The sequence below is a fragment of the Microtus oregoni genome, unplaced genomic scaffold, assembly GCF_018167655.1.
Source record: "Microtus oregoni isolate MIOR12 unplaced genomic scaffold, Mior012 000009F_ref0000495, whole genome shotgun sequence".
Lineage (NCBI taxonomy): Eukaryota > Metazoa > Chordata > Mammalia > Rodentia > Cricetidae > Microtus > Microtus oregoni.
In genome coordinates, this window is record NW_024543068.1 from 49,180,133 (window position 1) to 49,198,403 (window position 18,271).

The window sequence follows — 18,271 nt, forward strand, 5'->3', positions numbered from 1 at the left end:
GACTGACCTGGGACCTCTGCATGAACAACCAGGGAGCCTGCACGCGACTGACCTGGGACCTCTGCATGAACAACCAGGGAGCATGCATGCGACTGACCTGGGACCTCTGCATGAACAACCAGGGAGCATGCACGCGACTGACCTGGGACCTCTGCATGAACAACCAGGGAGCATGCATGCGACTGACCTAGGACCTCTGCATGTACAACCAGGGAGCCTGCACGCGACTGACCTGGGACCTCTGCATGTACAACCAGGGAGCCTGCACGCGACTGACCTGGGACCTCTGCATGAACAACCAGGGAGCCTGCACGCGACTGACCTGGGACCTCTGCATGAACAACCAGGGAGCCTGCACGCGACTGACCTGGGACCTCTGCATGAACAACCAGGGAGCCTGCACGCGACTGACCTGGGACCTCTGCATGAACAACCAGGGAGCATGCATGCGACTGACCTAGGACCTCTGCATGAACAACCAGGGAGCCTGCACGCGACTGACCTGGGACCTCTGCATGAACAACCAGGGAGCCTGCACGCGACTGACCTGGGACCTCTGCATGAACAACCAGGGAGCCTGCACGCGACTGACCTGGGACCTCTGCATGAACAACCAGGGAGCCTGCACGCGACTGACCTGGGACCTCTGCATGAACAACCAGGGAGCCTGCACGCGACTGACCTGGGACCTCTGCATGAACAACCAGGGAGCCTGCATGCGACTGACCTGGGACCTCTGCATGTACAACCAGGGAGCCTGCACGCGACTGACCTGGGACCTCTGCATGAACAACCAGGGAGCATGCACGCGACTGACCTGGGACCTCTGCACATGCACGCGACTGACCTGGGACCTCTGCATGAACAACCAGGGAGCATGCACGCGACTGACCTGGGACCTCTGCATGAACAACCAGGGAGCCTGCACGCGACTGACCTGGGACCTCTGCACATGCACGCGACTGACCTGGGACCTCTGCATGAACAACCAGGGAGCCTGCACGCGACTGACCTGGGACCTCTGCATGAACAACCAGGGAGCCTGCACGCGACTGACCTGGGACCTCTGCATGAACAACCAGGGAGCCTGCACGCGACTGACCTGGGACCTCTGCATGAACAACCAGGGAGCCTGCACGCGACTGACCTGGGACCTCTGCATGAACAACCAGGGAGCCTGCACGCGACTGACCTGGGACCTCTGCATGTATGAGACAGTTGTGTCACCTGGTCCTCCTGTGGGACTCCTAACAGTCAGAGCAGGCTGCCTCTGACTCTTTTCCTGGTTTTTGGAACCCTATTCCTCATACTGGGTCACCTTGCTCAGCCTGAATACTGGAGGAGATGTTAGTCTTACAACTTGATATCCCATGTTTTGTTGACATGTATGGGAGACCTGCCCTTTCTTATGCAGAAATGGAGGAGGAGTGGGTGGAGGGATAGGAGCAAAGGGGGAGAGGGAGAAAGGACTGGGAGGAGAGTAGGGAGAGGAAACTGCAGCCAGGATATAACATAAAAAAATAATTTAAAAAAATTGTAGCCAGCATCTAACTACTTTGGCTACCACTTGTAGCTTCCTAGCCTAACAGCCAGTGATGCTTACCAACTGAGAAAACGAAAGGGAAGTGGTACCAAACACAGGGCTCACCTTGACGTGTTTCCTTCACTCCAGGACCTTTACCCCTTTGTATATATTCAAATACCTCTGATAATCCTACAATGTGTTTTCTCATTTTTCTAACAGTGGACTTAGCTGAAATATAATTACTAGAATAATAAAGCCAGGAGTCGAAATCTGTTCTTACTGATCTTAGTGGACTATTTTTAGATATGGATCCAGATTCTACTACTGGCTTCAAAAGTACATAGGATAAATTTGTATGTCTATAGCAGTTTATTTGACTCAGCTTCATTTTCTACTTGATACCTACTTCCTCACTGTTTGAAAACCATAATTAATTCTGTTCACATTATTACTTAAACTAATTTGAAATAATACTGCGCAGATTCAGGAAAGAGGGCTGACAGGATAAGAAAACTTGGTGTTCTGCAGAGGACCGACAATAGCAGCTAACAATCTTTTGTAACGAGTTCCAAAAAGATCCAACCCCCTCTTTAGGCCTCAACACACACTCACACAGACACGCACGCACACACACGCACACACACATGCGCGTGCACACACACAGGCACGTGCACACACACATACACGCATGCACACACACGCACACACATGCATGCACACACACATGCATGCACACACACACTCACACACACACGCATGCACACACACGCACACACACACACGCATGCACACACACATACATGCATGGACACACACACACGTGTGCACACACACATGCATGCACACACACTCACACACACATGCATGCACACACACGCACACACACACGCGCGTGCACACACACCCACACACAGATCTTCTACAATATGCTGTTCCTCAACATCCCCTTCCATGGAACACACAATGTGTACTCTCAGCCCCTCCATAATGCTGTCTTGCACGTTGCCTTTGTTTTCCTTTTTAAATTAAGTAACAGTTTCCTGGCAAGTTGCACTCCTCCACCACACAAACAAAAACAGTTATAAGCATGCAGTATCTCACAGAACGCGGCCTGCACAACTTTCTTCTGTGACAACTTCTATTTATCTCTCATAAGATGCAGTATTTATAAAATGGGATGAACAGAGGCTATGAATAGTGCCTATAGTTATATCACCATAAAATCTCCATAAGACAAAATTTTGAACTGAGAAAATGTTTCATTATAATTAAATGTATACGCATTGTGTAGGCAGTTTACCTACTCAAGGAAACCAACTGCGATTAAAGCTGGCTTTACAGACAGCAATTCTGTATGCACATGAACAGCTTTTAAAAATCAGTTAAATCTACACCAAACAACAGCAACAATGCTGTACCTCACTCTATTTTTCCAGAAAATTATCACTTGCAAATAGACTTAGTAATAAAAATAAATCACTACGGGTAATGTAAAGTGTCATGAACTGACTCTCTTCAAACTCAAGTGAGATGCAGGATTTCACTTCACAGTAGTTTACTGTCAATCACCAATAAAGGCTAGAGCCTTGGGCCTTTCACCCTAACAGTCTTGCTCTGCAAGCTGTTGCCTTTCTGGGTGGGCAAAACTACCTTCAAATTTAGAAAAAAAAAATGTTTGGCTTAAACAAAAATAAATTCTGAATGCGCACCAACAAGTAGAGCGGATAAATATATGCAGTTATATTTTCCGAGCTCAACTGGCTTTTAATACAATTATAGGTCATTATTCAGTCCTATCATTGCTCTAGGCATTTGTTTAAAAGCATGAGTTTCCTTTTTTAGCAAGCTCCAATTAATTTCCCTTGGTAGGTCAGGGGACCTTTAAAGATTTACAAGAACTTAAGACACAAGAAAATGAGAACCTTTCTATCTCTCTTTTTTTCTTCCCCCAAGACCCTAGTCTGTTTCACCTATTTATCCAGCTCAAATCTCCATAACTCTGCTCATATTCACTGCAGGGGATGTCGTCACCACCTTGGCCTTCTGTCAGGAAGTGCCAATGTTTAACACGTCGCGAGCCAGCTGTTGGAAGTCATTTCCATACTCTGGGCTCATAATAAAGCCCGGGGACTATTAGTAAAGAGACTACATTTTAGCAATCATCACATAGTAATTTTGCTTCAGAAATAGGAATAACGAAAAACATATACACACCAGTGTTTGTGACTTCTTTGCCAAGAACTGGTAAGCTGCTCAGCTACACCATCACAACACACAAGGAGGTACCATGATACTTAACTATGATGCTACTTGGATGGCTTTGGCGTAATACACTTCTAACCTGAATCTGATGCTTACTTACTCTGTCCTCAAGCAAGCTACTCCTATCCTCTAGACCTCGGTGCTCTTATCTATAAGCTGGATATAATAATATTATCCTGCTGTGTTGATTTTTAAAACAAGGGGTGTTATAGTTTGAGTGTGAAACATCTCCTCTCAAGCTGTTTGGAACGCCTGGTCCAGGACTGCTGATGCTGCTGCTGTCTGGGGAAACTTCAGAAAGTGACATCTAGAAGGGAAGGCTGTCACTAGGGGACAGATCGTGAGGTGTACAGACCAGTCTTGTTTCTAGTCTGCTTTCTGCACCTTCATCTACCCAGATCAGATAGGAGCCAGCTCATGCTGCCTCATCTGCAAGTTCTAGCTGCCATTTTTTTCCTGTCATTGGATTCTCACAAACTTTGAGACAAATTAAATCCTTTCTCCCTGAAGCAGCTTCTTCAGGTCTCTTGCTACGGCAGAGAAAAACAAAATAATACAATAAATATGGATACAGGGGGCTGGAGAGATGCCTCAGTGGTTAAGAGCATTGCCTGCTCTTCGAAAGGTCCTGAGTGGCTCACAACCATCTGTAATGAGGTCTGTGTGCAGGCATACACACAGACAGAATATTGTATACATAATAAATAAATAAATATTTAAAAAAATAAAAACGAATACAGAACACTTACTTCAGGACTAAAAGTTAGAAGCAGCCAGTATTAAAACTATATGGCTTGTCTTTGGGCCTGATCACCCCAGCATTCTCCCCAATGCCTGAGGTTTACCTCTTATAGAGCCAGCCTTGGCTATACAGCATTCACCTTCCTGGATTTCACCTCAGACTCTGAAGTGTCAAATGAAGTGGCGTGGGACATACTCCAGGGATACAGTACCTTGTATGGCAAAGGTTTAAACCTGACTTTGTCCACAAGAGAAGGAGAATGAATATCAGAGGCGACTTAAAATTCTCTAAATGTAAAGGGAAAAGTAAACAAGTGGGATGATTAATGCACTGATTTGCCGAGGAGTCTCCAAACTGTTATCATCTACACGAACAGCAGCAGTTCCACTGAATTTGCCCTGCTACACGGACCCAGAAATCAAGGAGCACAGGTCCACGTCATGTGTACCCAGAGCCAGATCTCTCTTTGTTCCTCATTAGTCATGTGCTTGCTCTGAATTCCATGATGCTATAAGCAACTTCCTATAGACAGTGGGATGAGGATGAAATGAAAAGTCAGAATACATAGCACAATGTCTAATGTGACGAGGAGACAGATGGCAGCATGTGAGAAGTCCTCGCAGCAACCTTCTACGGCAATACTTTACACCAACATCTGTGTGGTGGTTTGACTATAAACTCATAGGAAGTAGTATTATAGGAGGTGTAGCCTTGTTGGAGGAAATGTGTCACTGTGGGGTGGACTTTGAGGTCTTCTGTGCTCAAGCGACACCCAGTGTCTCAGACCACTTCCTATTGCCTGCAGGTCAAGATGTAGGGCTCTCAGCTCCTTCTCCAGCACCATGTCTGCCTGCATACCACCATGTTACTCCATGGTGATAATAGACTAAACCTCTGAAAATATAAGCCACCACAATTAAATGGTTTTTCCTTTCTAAGAGTTGCCATGGTCATGGTGTGTCTTCACAACAATAAAAACCCTAACTAAGATAATCTGAAATCCAGCCCTTCTTCCTTCCTACCTGTCTACCTCTGCTACACTCTTTAGCCTTTTCCCCAAGCTGCATAGTTCCCAAACCTTATTTCCTAGCAGCTGTAGATTTGGCTCATTTCTAAAAGCCATACACCCATATATTCACTAAGCAAACTTGTAGAACATATATATGGGGGACTTATAGCTAAAAGAATAAGCCAGATGGTGGTGGCTCACACCTTTAATCTCAGCACTCGGGAGGCAGAGACAGAAGGATCTCTGTGAATTGGAGGTCAGCCTGGTCTACAAGAGCTAGTTCCAGGACAGACACCAAAGCTACACAGAGAAACCCTGTCTCAATCCCCCTCCCCAAAAAAAACTGAACCAAAAGCATGGGGGTAAGTGATGGGATTGTAAATTTAAAAAAACTGACCCTGTGATCAGTTCCCCCATCTACCCACTGGCGATGCTGCCTTTTCTGCCTGAGTCTCCATTTTATTCAGCTGTCAGCATTGCTATGCCTTCCTCAGCAACTCCCACCCCCATTCAAAAGCTGAACAGCCATGAAAACTGATGGCAGAGCCTCGTTCTGAAAAGCAACTCGCCAGTAACGTCAAAGGTGTTAAGTTCATAAAAGACAAAATCACTAAAGAACTGTCACAGGCTAGAGAAGACCAAAGTGAAATGAAAAATAAAATAAAATGCAATATGCTTTGGCCCAGGGAAATCTAAAAGATTATTAGTCAAAAGGCTGGTGAATGACTAAAGCACACAGTTAAACATATTCTATCAATGGCATTTCCTACATTGAATAACTGTACTTTTACTTTGATTGTGTACGATTTTATTCACAGTGGAAGAGGTAGAAGGGCACTCTCTATACTACTATACAGACTTTCTTTAGGTTTAATGTTATTTCAGAATAAAACATTCAAACATAAATGTGATTATTTAAGATTTACTATAAAGCATCTCAATCCCATTGGACTTGCTAGGTGATATATTCTTTGAGAAACTGTGATTCCTATGCTAAGCCAATTGCAGTAAGGCCATCACACAGGTTAATAAAAAGTCAATTTCAAGGTATAGAAAATCCACCTTAAGCACTACTATTAGACTGCAAATCCATTAAGAGAGTACAGTGCCACCTACACATACTCAGTAATACTAAGGACTTAATGACAGCGAATGATACTGTGCCTTGTCTTTCATGTGACTGGGTAAATATTCCTCTTGAATTAACATAACTGAATAATATGCTTAAACAATAACTCCACTGGGACCAACGGTTCAAAAAGAAAAAGACAGGAAAAGAGAAAGAGACATAAGGAGGCATACTCCAGGGCATACCTGCTCCCCCTTCAGACCTGTCTTGAAAGCTTTGAGAAACAGCCTTGGTCAACAATCTCTCAACAAAGCAATAAAAATTATCCTCCATATTAAAAGTTACAGAGGAGCTTTTTGTAGGAACCAAGTATTCAGTGTTGCTTGGCATGGATTAAATAAATAGGTGAAAGTTTATCACACCAACACCGATCTTTTCAAATGAAGCAGTCTACAGATTGTAGGAAAATATAAGGACATATGTCCGAAAGCAGTTTGCTCATAAAACTAGACAGAAAATACCATAACATGATATAGCTTTCATAGTACAACCTCAAGCTAAAGAATAGACAACCAAACTAAGTTTGAAACAGCCAGCACAGGACTGGCTTAATAAATATTTGTTGTTGAATAACATAATCCCAACACTAAGTGTTCTTTTATGCAAACGAGGCCTGCTAGCAACAGAGTATATGAAATGAAGTTATGGCATCTCTATATGATGCAGATACAGCACTGACGCATTAAAAATGTGCTTCACCAGCAGGACACGGTGCCGCACACCTTCAAGCCCAGCACTTGGGAGGCAGAGGCAGGCAGATCTCTCTGAGTTCCAGGCCAGCCTGGTCTACAGAGTGAGTTCCAGAAAGCCAGGCCTGTTACACAGAGAAACCCTGTCTCAAAAGACTAAATAAATAAATAATGTGCTTCACCTGCAGTAGCTATAATTTCCTAATCCTGATTGGAATACAAATGTTCGTTTACATTAATTTGTATAATAAATATCAATCACTATAACAATTACCTAAAAAAGCTGTGTTTTCCTTTAGAAATAAATGATGGTATGTCAGGATATTTTTATGGACTCACAACCCTGAATTTCAAGGAGCTATCTCACAGTTTTCGATGCCCTATTCAAATTTGCCTGCTTAGAGACGGCCAGCTTGTTTTCCTAGGGGGAGAGGACTGCCCAGCTGCCCACTGTTACATGGCTTCTTTCTCTTGGGTGGGTATCCTCTTCGTCAAGAACTAAGCGAGGATGTAAACTTGTCAAACCAAAGGCAAAAAACAATGTAGACATGATAGGCTTATTCCACGCGGAGAGGCTTATCAGAGGGTAGCAAAAACACACTGCACTGAATGACAAAGTAAACGTACACTCCAAAGAGTAGATTAACATTAAAGAAAATACTCAGAACCTCAGAAGCGTTTAAATCCCATCCCTGGCTGTCTGCCATCATTCCACTCCCCTGTATCCCATTACCTACTGACCAGAGGTAGGTAATGTAGTTTCAAATGAACCCTGGTAAGAGCAGTCTTGAAGGAGACACACTTACAGAATACCTGTGTCCAGCAGTAAAATTGTCTACTGGATTGAGCAAGTTGATACTGGATAATTCTACCTATTGAAATTATCATCCAAGAAGAAAAAAAAAAATTTCGTTCCAGCTCAAAAGAAAGGAATGACTGGGGAAGAAAAAGCTTCTCACTCAATAGTAGGTTTTCTGGTCGCGAAAATAAACACTCAGAGTACCACATCAGCTGCAGCTCCCTGCGCTGGCCTCTGGAACAAGCATCCTACTAGAACAGCTTTTAGAAACAGCTCCAGCCAGAATGAATTAAGCAAGGTCTGCTGCAGTCTGGTCTGGGTAGGCTTATTTTTTTAAAAAACAAATCAAAATTTGGACTATAAACCACTCAAGCACATGCAGAAGTGCACTATGTCACCGTGTCAGTTATGGACACTTTGACACTCCTCTACAGCCAACCTCGGGTACAATCTTTAGTCCCGCCCAGCCACAAAGTTTTACAGAGAAACAGCGCCATCTTTTGATGCAAACAGAAGTCCAGAAAACTACTATTTCAAACTTTTTTTCTCAGGTAAAATCACAACATACACAAGTACCATTGCATCTTATATCATAATTATCATCTCCTAAGAATGGTTTCTTTCCAAAAGTAGTAAAACGTAGCACATAAGTTTGCTTACCAAGATGCAAAATTGTAAAATACTGCAAAATAATATCAACTCAACATTTCATTAAACAAAATTTACAAATTATGTCATCCAACTGACATATATTAAGTAAAAAAAAACCTTTTTGATCATTGCTATATATCAATACTGATCGTATTTAAGATGGACTCATTAATTTCATAACTGGCCAAATAGCAGTAAATTATCAGTGAAATCCCGATGCGCAGAAATGCAAATACAGAAAGTTTCTGGGTTACTTACACCAGTGACACAATGTCTCCACGCTGGACTTCGAAATTCCTCACCTTCCAGTGGTTCAGTAGGACCACATCGGAGGACTGGCATCCTCCGGGGTTCAGAGAAGGCTGCAAAGAAGAGATGCATCCGTCACTTGGAATTGTTTTCAGTTTTTATGCAGCAGAATTCAGTTTTAAAAACTCCTACCTTTCAAATCTTTTGCAAGTCTCGAATAAGAACAAATGAGTTTTCAAACCTGCTAACTAGGATTTTTCCAAAATGTAACAGAATAAGTAAACAAGTTACCAATGTTTGGGTGGAGCTCCGTCTCAGGCCTCCTCCCCCTCCCCCTCACTCCAAACCCTGCCCCGTCTCAGAAAGCCCTAGAAAGGGCGGCTCCTCCCCAGGAGATGCCCAGGACCACACCCACAGGCTATTTAAGATGAGGTTCCCCGACTTGTCACGTGGTTTCCCCTTGTGGTTTGTTTTCTTTCTACTAGAACCACCCAGGGAATGGTTTGCTCGAATTAAACCCGGACTCATTAATTTGGCCTGATCTGATTTATTACTTTGGCAGAAGAATCCAATATTGGAGTACAGAAACCTTTCAACCAATACTTATTTGCAAGGAAAATATGACTAAAATGAATTACTAAATTCTAGTAGAGAGATACCAAAAAAGTTTTATGAATAATGAAAACATGTGCAAGGATGGACTTAATTATCCTAGGATAATAATCTGGTGGGACCTACTCCCACAACATCGTTCCCTGTGGAAAAGAAGGAAATAATCTAATGTCACCCAGCAAAACATATACATGAGGAACCACCAGGAGTAGGAAGGACAAGGATGGGAAAATCACTAAAATACACAATTCCACCCTTCCATCCCTCTTTTTCCAAGAGTATGTACAGAGGTCCTGGTCTCTGCCTGAGGAGAGTAACTGGCCTTCCTCCCACAATTCAGACAATACCGGTTGTGCCTAAGGATGAACGAAGCAATGACTGAGACGCACTGCGTTCGCTTAGCTACAGAAATGTCACAAGTGAGCCATGCTATGTGCATGGAGAAACAACACAGTCCATGGATAACACGTCCAGAAGGAACGAGGGGGAAGAAAAAATGAAGGATGAAGAGAGTGTTTCTACTGCTGACAGAAAGTGTAGACGTGAGATGCAGCGATTTCTTTGAGGACAGAAGGGTTCCCAAGAGTGAGGCCGTTTGTTTCGCTGCAAGGCTAATGATGACTGCAGAGGAAACACAACCAAGTCAAGGGTCAGGCAGCCATGTCTGAAACAACAGTGGCAAACGCTTTTAAGGTTCCTGGGAATCAGGGGCTATGGAGATGGCTCATGGGTAAAGCCTGCTGCATACACCAAAAGAACAGAATTCAGAACCCCAACAGCCACAAAAAAGACATGGTTATGTCTGCTGTAACCCCAGCTTCTAGGAGGTAAAGGAGCAGAACCCTGGGAGTTACTGGCCAGCTACTCCCACCAAATCAGTGAGCTCCAGGTTCAGTTATAGATGCAGCCTTAGAGAAAATGAGGTAGATTTGGAGCCATCCATGGGAGTGTGGTTGACCTACCAAGAGCCACATTCTGAAAGAAAAGTCTCCCTCTTCCACAGCTATCAGTGGCCCATGGTTCCTCAGTTAGGGGTGGACCTCAGTGCCCATCTGCCCTCCATGGGTTCCTCAGTTAGGGGTGGGACTCAGTACCCATCTGCCCTCCATGGGTTCCTCAGCTAGGGGTGGGACTCAGTGCCCGTCTGCCCTCTCCATGGAATTTTGTCTGGCTTTATTTAGCTTGAGCAGGTATGTGAACAGCACAAACTGGACTTGATTTTTTTTTAAAGGATGCAAAGCTGAGTGGGTGAGAGGAAGGGATGGGTCTAGAAGACATTGTCGGGGGAGAGGCTATAATAAAAATACACTGTTTTAAACTGGAGGAGGCACAGCTTCGACAAAGCATTGGGGGAACCAGAATTGCTAAGCATGCAATCTTCTTCAGGGGAAGGAAAGGCTGCCTTTCCACCCGGAAGGCTGGAGTGGATATTGTCTACCAACCTATTTTGTGGAATCAGCCTTCACCTGAATTCCCCTAAATCCTGAGTACTGTTTAGGCCAAATCCTGAGCTTTGTCTCTCAGTGAGTGGAACCCTTCCTTATGAAGGAAGTTGCATGTACTTTGCATTCTCTGTCTACTGAATCTATCCTTATGCTTATTACAGATCCTTCCTCCTGATGCCCGTGGCCTGGGGGCACTGTTTATCTTCAACAGAACTCATTCTTAAGAACTTTGCTAAAGAGGTGTGTTTTGCAAGGGAGTTTAGGTGTAACCATCCCTGAAGCTTTGTTGAGATAACTGTCACATGGAGGCTTTTCCCGATGTTTTACTGTGTTTACTGCATAAGAAAAATAACCTCAAGGTCAGACTCTGAAGGTTCTGGACCCAGCACCTGCTAGCATGGTGGTGACCAAGTTTCACTCTTCAGCTCGTGCCAAATGTTTCCCTGTCAGCCGTGAGGCTTGAGGACTTCCAGGAAACAACATTTTCAAGAACCTGATTTTAAAGGTCAGAGGGAAAGTTTAGAAATAAAATAAGAGAGCAATTTTAAAAAGTGGCCAGATACAGTGGCACACGGCTTCAATCCCAGTGTGTAAAAGAAAACAGCAGATGGATCTCTGTACTTAAAGCTGATCTACATAGGGAGTCCAGGCCAGCCAGGGCTATTCAGTGAGACCTGGTTTCAAAAAAACAAACAAACAAACAAAACTGGTGGAGAGCATCTGAGTAAGACTGAGGAAGATACCCAGTGTCCATCTCTGGTCTCCATACACACACACAAACACGCATGTATATCAAAAGCATATATGTATGCATATACAAATACCACACAGACAGGAAAAACAAATAAAAACAGGCTCCTCGGATTGCCACTAGGTTTCCTTTAAATTACGTGTGGGCAAAGATGTAGTCATTTTACGCAGAGATTTTAGCATGACTTTATTTTTAACTTTGCAGGTTTGTGTAGGGGGGGAACCACACTTTGTTACCACTGGAAACTTCAAACACCCCCAGCAGAGACCCCACCAATCATTCACATTTGTGTAACCCCTAATCACCCTCCTTAGCTCCGCATTCCTTGCTTGTCACCCCGCTTGACTGTGTGACATCAAATCTCAACGTGACTAAAATAGAGCTTAATGTTTTATTCCTTATCTTCTTCTGAGTCATTTACCGCTGTTACAGTCAACCCTCTTGAGCATTTAGAGATGGCTTTATTCCCAATCAGCAAGCCACGTGGTGTTTCCGTCCGTCTTCTCAGAGTAGTTTTCATATATGATACATCATATTTCAAGCACAGTCTCCGCCTAGCTCGCAATACGTCTACACTCACCAGTATCTCCCCTCCAACTGCAAAGGATGCCATTGCTTTCCAGCCACGTCATGAGCAAGTTACTCATCTTCACTGTGCCTTCTTATACTAGCAAAATGATGGCGATTAGTAACTAGTACCCAATTAATAAGCCATGGTGATCAGTACCTGCTAATCATTCACCATGCTGCTCTCCAGACAGCCGGTCATTCTGACGAGCTTTAAAACACTAATCTACTAAAATCACTCTCTTCTTTCCTTCTCACTCTGTAGCCCTGATCTGCCTCCCTCAGCCTCCAGGGGCGGGGTGTCACCATGATGAGATAATTCTTTAAAGTGATCATATCAGCTCCTAGCACATAATCACCATCTCAAAAAGATCTATTATATGTATGTATACTTTTCCCAGCTCCCTCTGCTCTAACCCCTAAACAAGAACAGTCTACCCAGCAGGAAAATTCTAAAGAGCTTGACTTTGGTTAAAAATTCCAAGCTGGGGAGAAGGTTCAGGTGATGTTCAAGATAAAGCACTTGTTCTGCAAACATGAAGGCTAGAGTTAAAATCTACATAATTCAGGTTGAAGCAGGGTGGGTGTGGTACCCATCTGCAATCCCAGCATTTCAGAAACAGACAGAAGGGAACTCTGAAGCAAACAGGCTAGCTAGAATAGCAAGAATCGGTGTGCCCTGAGTTCAGGGAGAGACCTTGTAGCCTCAAGTCACTTTCTTCTCAATGGTAAATCCAAAGTGCTCCACACACAACAGTGAGCATACTCTCACAGAATTGCATTTTTAAATTGTAAATGAGCAACATTTTCTTTTATTGTAACCCCATTTATAAACTTAAACTCTAAGACTAGCAACATTGTTTGGAGCTCCGAGCATGTGGTGGTTTGGATGAGAATGACCCCCGATATGTTGGCAGATTTGAATGCCGGGTCACCAGGAAATGGCACTATTTGAAAAGATTATGAAAGGATTAGGAGGCGTGGCCTTGTTGGAGGAAGTATATCACTGGGGGTGGGCTTTGATGTTTCAGAAGCCCAAGCCAGCTCAATGATATGTTCTCTCTCTCTCTCTTCCTCTCTCCCTCTCCTCTCTCTCCTCTCTCTCTCCCTTCTCCAGAACTATGTCTGCCTATGTCATTATGTTTCCCATCATGATGACGAAGGGCTAAACCTCTAAACTATAAGCAAGCCCCAAATTAATGTTTTCCTTTCTAAGACTTATGGTCTATTTCGACTTTCCAGTTGGATCTATATGTTTTTCTTAGGGTTCACTTTATTATTTAGCTTCTTTAGGATCATGAACTATAGGCTCAATGTGCTTTGTTTATAGCTAGAATCCACTTATGAGTGACTACATAACATATTCAACTTTTTGGGTCTGGGTTATCTCACTCAAGATAGTGTTTTCTAGTTCCATCCATTTGCATGCAAAATTCAAGATGTCATTGTTTTTTTACAGCTGAGTAGTACTCTAATGTGTAAATTGCCACATTTTCTTTATCCATTTTTCGGTAAAGGGGCATCTAGGTTGTTTCCAAGTTCTGGCCATTACAAATAATGCTGCTGTGAACATAGTTGAACAAATGCTTTTGTAGTATGATTGAGCATCTTTTGGGTATATGCCCAACAGCGGTATTGCTGGATCCTAAGGTAGGTTGATTCCCAGTTTTCTGAGAAATCGCCATACTGATTTCCAAAGTGGTTGTACAAGTTTGCATTCCAACCAGCAATGGATCCTCTCCAGCATAAACTATCATTGGTGGTTTTGATCCTAATCATTCTGACAGGTGTAAGATGGTATCTCAAAGGTTTTTTTTTTATTTGCATTTTCCTGATGACTAAGGATGTTAAACATTTCCTTAAGTGACTTTCGGCCATTTGAGATTCTTCTGTTGAAAATTCTCTGTTTAGTTCTATACCCCATTTTTTAACTGGGCTATTTAGAATTTTGATGTCTAATTTCTTGAGTTCTTCATTTATTTTGTAGATCAGTCCTTTGTCAGAAGTGGGGTTGGTGAAGATCTTTTTCCACTTGATGGAGGAGGGTCATGGTCATTTGTCTGTTGCTTTCATTGGTTAATTAATAAAGAAACTGCTTGGCCCTCTGATAGGGTAGAATTTAGATAGGCGGAGTAAACAGAACAGAATGCTGGGGAAAAAATGCTGAGTCAGGCAGTCGCCATGATTCTCCCACCGGACACAGACGCAGGTTAAGATCTTCCCTGGTAAGCCACCTTGTGGGCTACACAGATTATTAGAAACGGGTTAGATCAATATGTAAGAGCCAGCCAATAAGAGGCTGGAACTAATGGGCCAGGCAGTGTTCAAAAGAATACAGTTTCCGTGTAATTATTTCGGGTAAAGCTAGCCGTGCGGGCAGCCGGGTGCCAGGAACGTAGCCCGCTGCTCCTTCTTACAACATCCACTCAGTAGGCTGCCTTGTTGAATGCTTATTGAATGTGTCCTTTGCTTTACAGAAGCTTCTCAGTTTCAGGAGGTCTCATTCATTTATTGTTGCTCTCAGTGTCTGTGCTATTGGGGTTATATTTAGGAAGTCGTCTCCTGTGCCCATGAATTGAAGGCTATTTCCTCCTTTCTCTTCTATCAGGTTCAGTGTGATAGGATTTATATTGAGGTCCTTAATTCATTAGGACTTGAGTTTCATGCATGGGGATAGATAATGGATCTATTTTCATTTTTTCTGCATGTTGACATCCAGTATGCCAACACCATTTGTTGAAGATACTTTCTTTTTTTCATTGCATAATTTTGGCTTCTTTGTCAAAAATCAGGGGTTCATAGGTGTGTGGATTAATCAGGGTCTTCAATTTGATTCCATTGGCCAACCTCTTTCTTTTAATGCCGCTACCAAGCTGTTTTCATTACTGTAGCTCTGTAATAGAACCTGATGCCAGGGATGGTAATGCCTCTGGAAATTCCTTTATTGTACAGGATTGTTTTGGCTATCCTGGGTTTTTTTTTTTCCATATGAAGTTGATTATTGTTCTTTCAAGGTCCATGAAGAATTGTGTTGGGATTTTGATGGCGATTGCATTGAATCTATAGATTGCTTTTGGTAGGATTGCCATTTTTATTATGTTGAGCCTACCTACCCAAAAGCATGGAAGATCTTTCCATTTTCTGGTATCTTCTTCAATTCCTTTCTTCGAAGACTTAAAAGTTCTTATTGAATAGGTCTTTCACTTCTTTAATTAGTGTTATCCCAAGATATTTTATGTTATTTGTGGCTTTTGTGAAAGGTGATGTTTTCCTGATTTTTTTCTCAGCTTCTTTATCATTTATATATAGGAGGGCTACTGATTTTTTTGAGGTGATCTTGTATCATGCCATATTATTGAAGGCATTTATCAGCTGTAAGAAGTTCCCTGGTAGAGTTTTTGGGGTCATGTATATATACTATCATATCTGTGTTATCTCCACACATTGCAAGATCGATCCTAACTCTAACTTTTAGAGCCCATCATTGGACTCTCATTCTGCCCTTTTCCCATTTGTAAAAGTCTACATCTTTCTGAAAGGCTAGCTTGGGTTCAGTCATCCTCTATTATGGAAAAATAATAATAATAATAATAATAACAACAACAACAAACTAAATATCTACAATTCCCTGTAAAACTTCAGAACTTACAACCTCATGTTCTAAGGCTGGCGACACTCAAATCCTCCTCTCCCTTACAGAATCACCCATCTTTCCAATTTATCTGAGCTTATTGTTAGAAACAACAAGTAGGGCGTGTAAACAACAGACACGTGTAGGGAACAAAAAAAAATATCCCAAAAGGCAGCGCTTGAATCTCTCACAATGAAATGGTGGAGTCCACAGCTACCACCAGGAAAACCTTGTTGCGTTTATAAAGGAAGCAATGGAACTCTCTCTTACTATTCCATTCCTCCTCAAGGTTGAATTAATTATTCTCCCATCTGTACTCCCATAGCAGTTTAGGTAATTCATTGATAGCATTCAATAAATATCTTCCTACAGATATGACTCTCTTGCTCACGCAAAGGTTTCTCATATCTAAACAGCCTCCTACACTTAATCTCATTACTATAGTAGAAAGTTAAGAGATTGAAGAGACTTCAAACACAGTTAAGTAAGATGGTTCCCAAACAACACACATTATGTAAACAACAAAGTGGGCATCTCTTTCACGGAAAGTATTTTAGCTGCCTGAGTAAGAAATTTCTTGTGTGTTATCAAGTAGGACAATGTCATCATTGGGGATGAAGTTCAACAATGCTTTGCTTTGCTATTACCCACAGTGGAATAATGGCAACCATGACAGAATAAAGTAACCATAGTGTACATGTAGGAACCAAAGTAACGCTTACACAGACTGGCCAGATACCAATTCAGATACCTGAACTGAGAAATTATTCATATTATGTGAAAAACCATATAGCTCTTGATACTCATATATATATATATATATATATATATATATATATATAATATGTATGTATATATATGAAACAGGAAAGACTTTCTGACTTCTCCAAAACTATTTTTAAAAATAGTAATTCACTAACTTCAAAATGATGATTTCACATGGGAAGCTAAGAACATCGAAATTGATTGATGGTATTTTACAAAAATTAGTAAACTATGTTATTGCTTAGAAATTTGACAAGTTCCATTCGTTATGGGGATGGAACTGTGTTCTTCAGACAGAACAAGCAATCATTCCTAATCAAAGAAGTTATAAAAAGAAAATCTAAATTAAGTCATAAACTTTGATTTTGATTTGACGAGACAATCTACATCATGTCATACTGTTAACATTTTTAAATTGCACATTTCTAGAGACTATCTCAAAATTATGAACAATTTCAAATAACACAGTTTATAAAGCAAAACAAAAAATAAGCAAATAAATAGAAGACTTCCATGATTACAGGTGCGTCGACCCAGACCTCAAAAGATGAGATCGATGTGTCTGTGACATTGCTGCTAGCACTGTAGAGCCCTGGGAACAGAGCGAAGGTAGTGCTGACCACTGGATGACTAGAGAAGGGTTGCACGACCCACTCTCTCTGTCTTACCCTCGAAACCTGGCATTCTCACACTCACTTCGTCCCACTGTCCTACCCGAACCGAAAGGCTAAAGACCACACGTGGTGTGGCCAGGGGCATACAGGTCAGTCAAAGAGCACATGCCTGACATGTTCCAGACCCCGAGATCAGTGCCTAACATCACCAGGCAAGGAGCAACCAAAACTCTTTGAAATAGGCAGAGCACTAAAGAAAGAAAGCTGCTGTTGAGCCGCTGGCTCCAATTCCATACTAGTCATATCTGGCAAATTATTCAACAGTTTTAAGCCTCATTTCTTCATTTATAAAATGAGGGTTGAGTGAGAAAAAGGCAATCCACAAAATCTTAAGACAGCACACGATACAGTGTAGAAGTCAACAAATGAGATGACAATGGGGGCTAATGACAGAATACAGCAAAGCAAGACCCAGTACCACCTCCCACAAGGTCAAGACAAAACTAAGCCTCACAGAGCGCTTTGCCCAATTGCTCTCTTAAAGGCTAAATTCAAAGTCTCATGGAAGGTCATTTTAAAATTCATTTCTAAATTCCTGGTGGATGTCTCTTCACTTTGCTTAAGCAGAAAAAGGTCAGCATCCTTTTATTTGGGGCCTTCCTTGTTAATCTGGAATTAATCCAAACATGTTTAGGATGCACAAAATGATAAGTATACATGAAAATGTCCACAGGCTCAGGAAGATGGACCAGCATCTAAAGGGTTCGCAGCTCAAACAAGAGGAGCAGAGTGATGCTGAGAACCCATGCAAAAGCTGAATCCCAGGTGCTG

General features: G+C 42.4%; 1 protein-coding gene across 5 annotated transcripts in view; it reads right to left on the reverse strand.

Annotated features, from left to right (window-relative positions):
* Immp2l (inner mitochondrial membrane peptidase subunit 2) overlaps positions 1–18,271 on the reverse strand; it is an 815,636-nt gene that overhangs the window by 731,154 nt on the left and 66,211 nt on the right. For all 5 annotated transcript variants that reach the window (XM_041658413.1, XM_041658410.1, XM_041658411.1 and 2 more), the window contains exon 4: positions 9,065–9,168. In XM_041658413.1, coding sequence (XP_041514347.1) covers positions 9,065–9,168 — 104 coding nt within the window. The remainder of the gene's footprint in view (positions 1–9,064; positions 9,169–18,271) is intronic.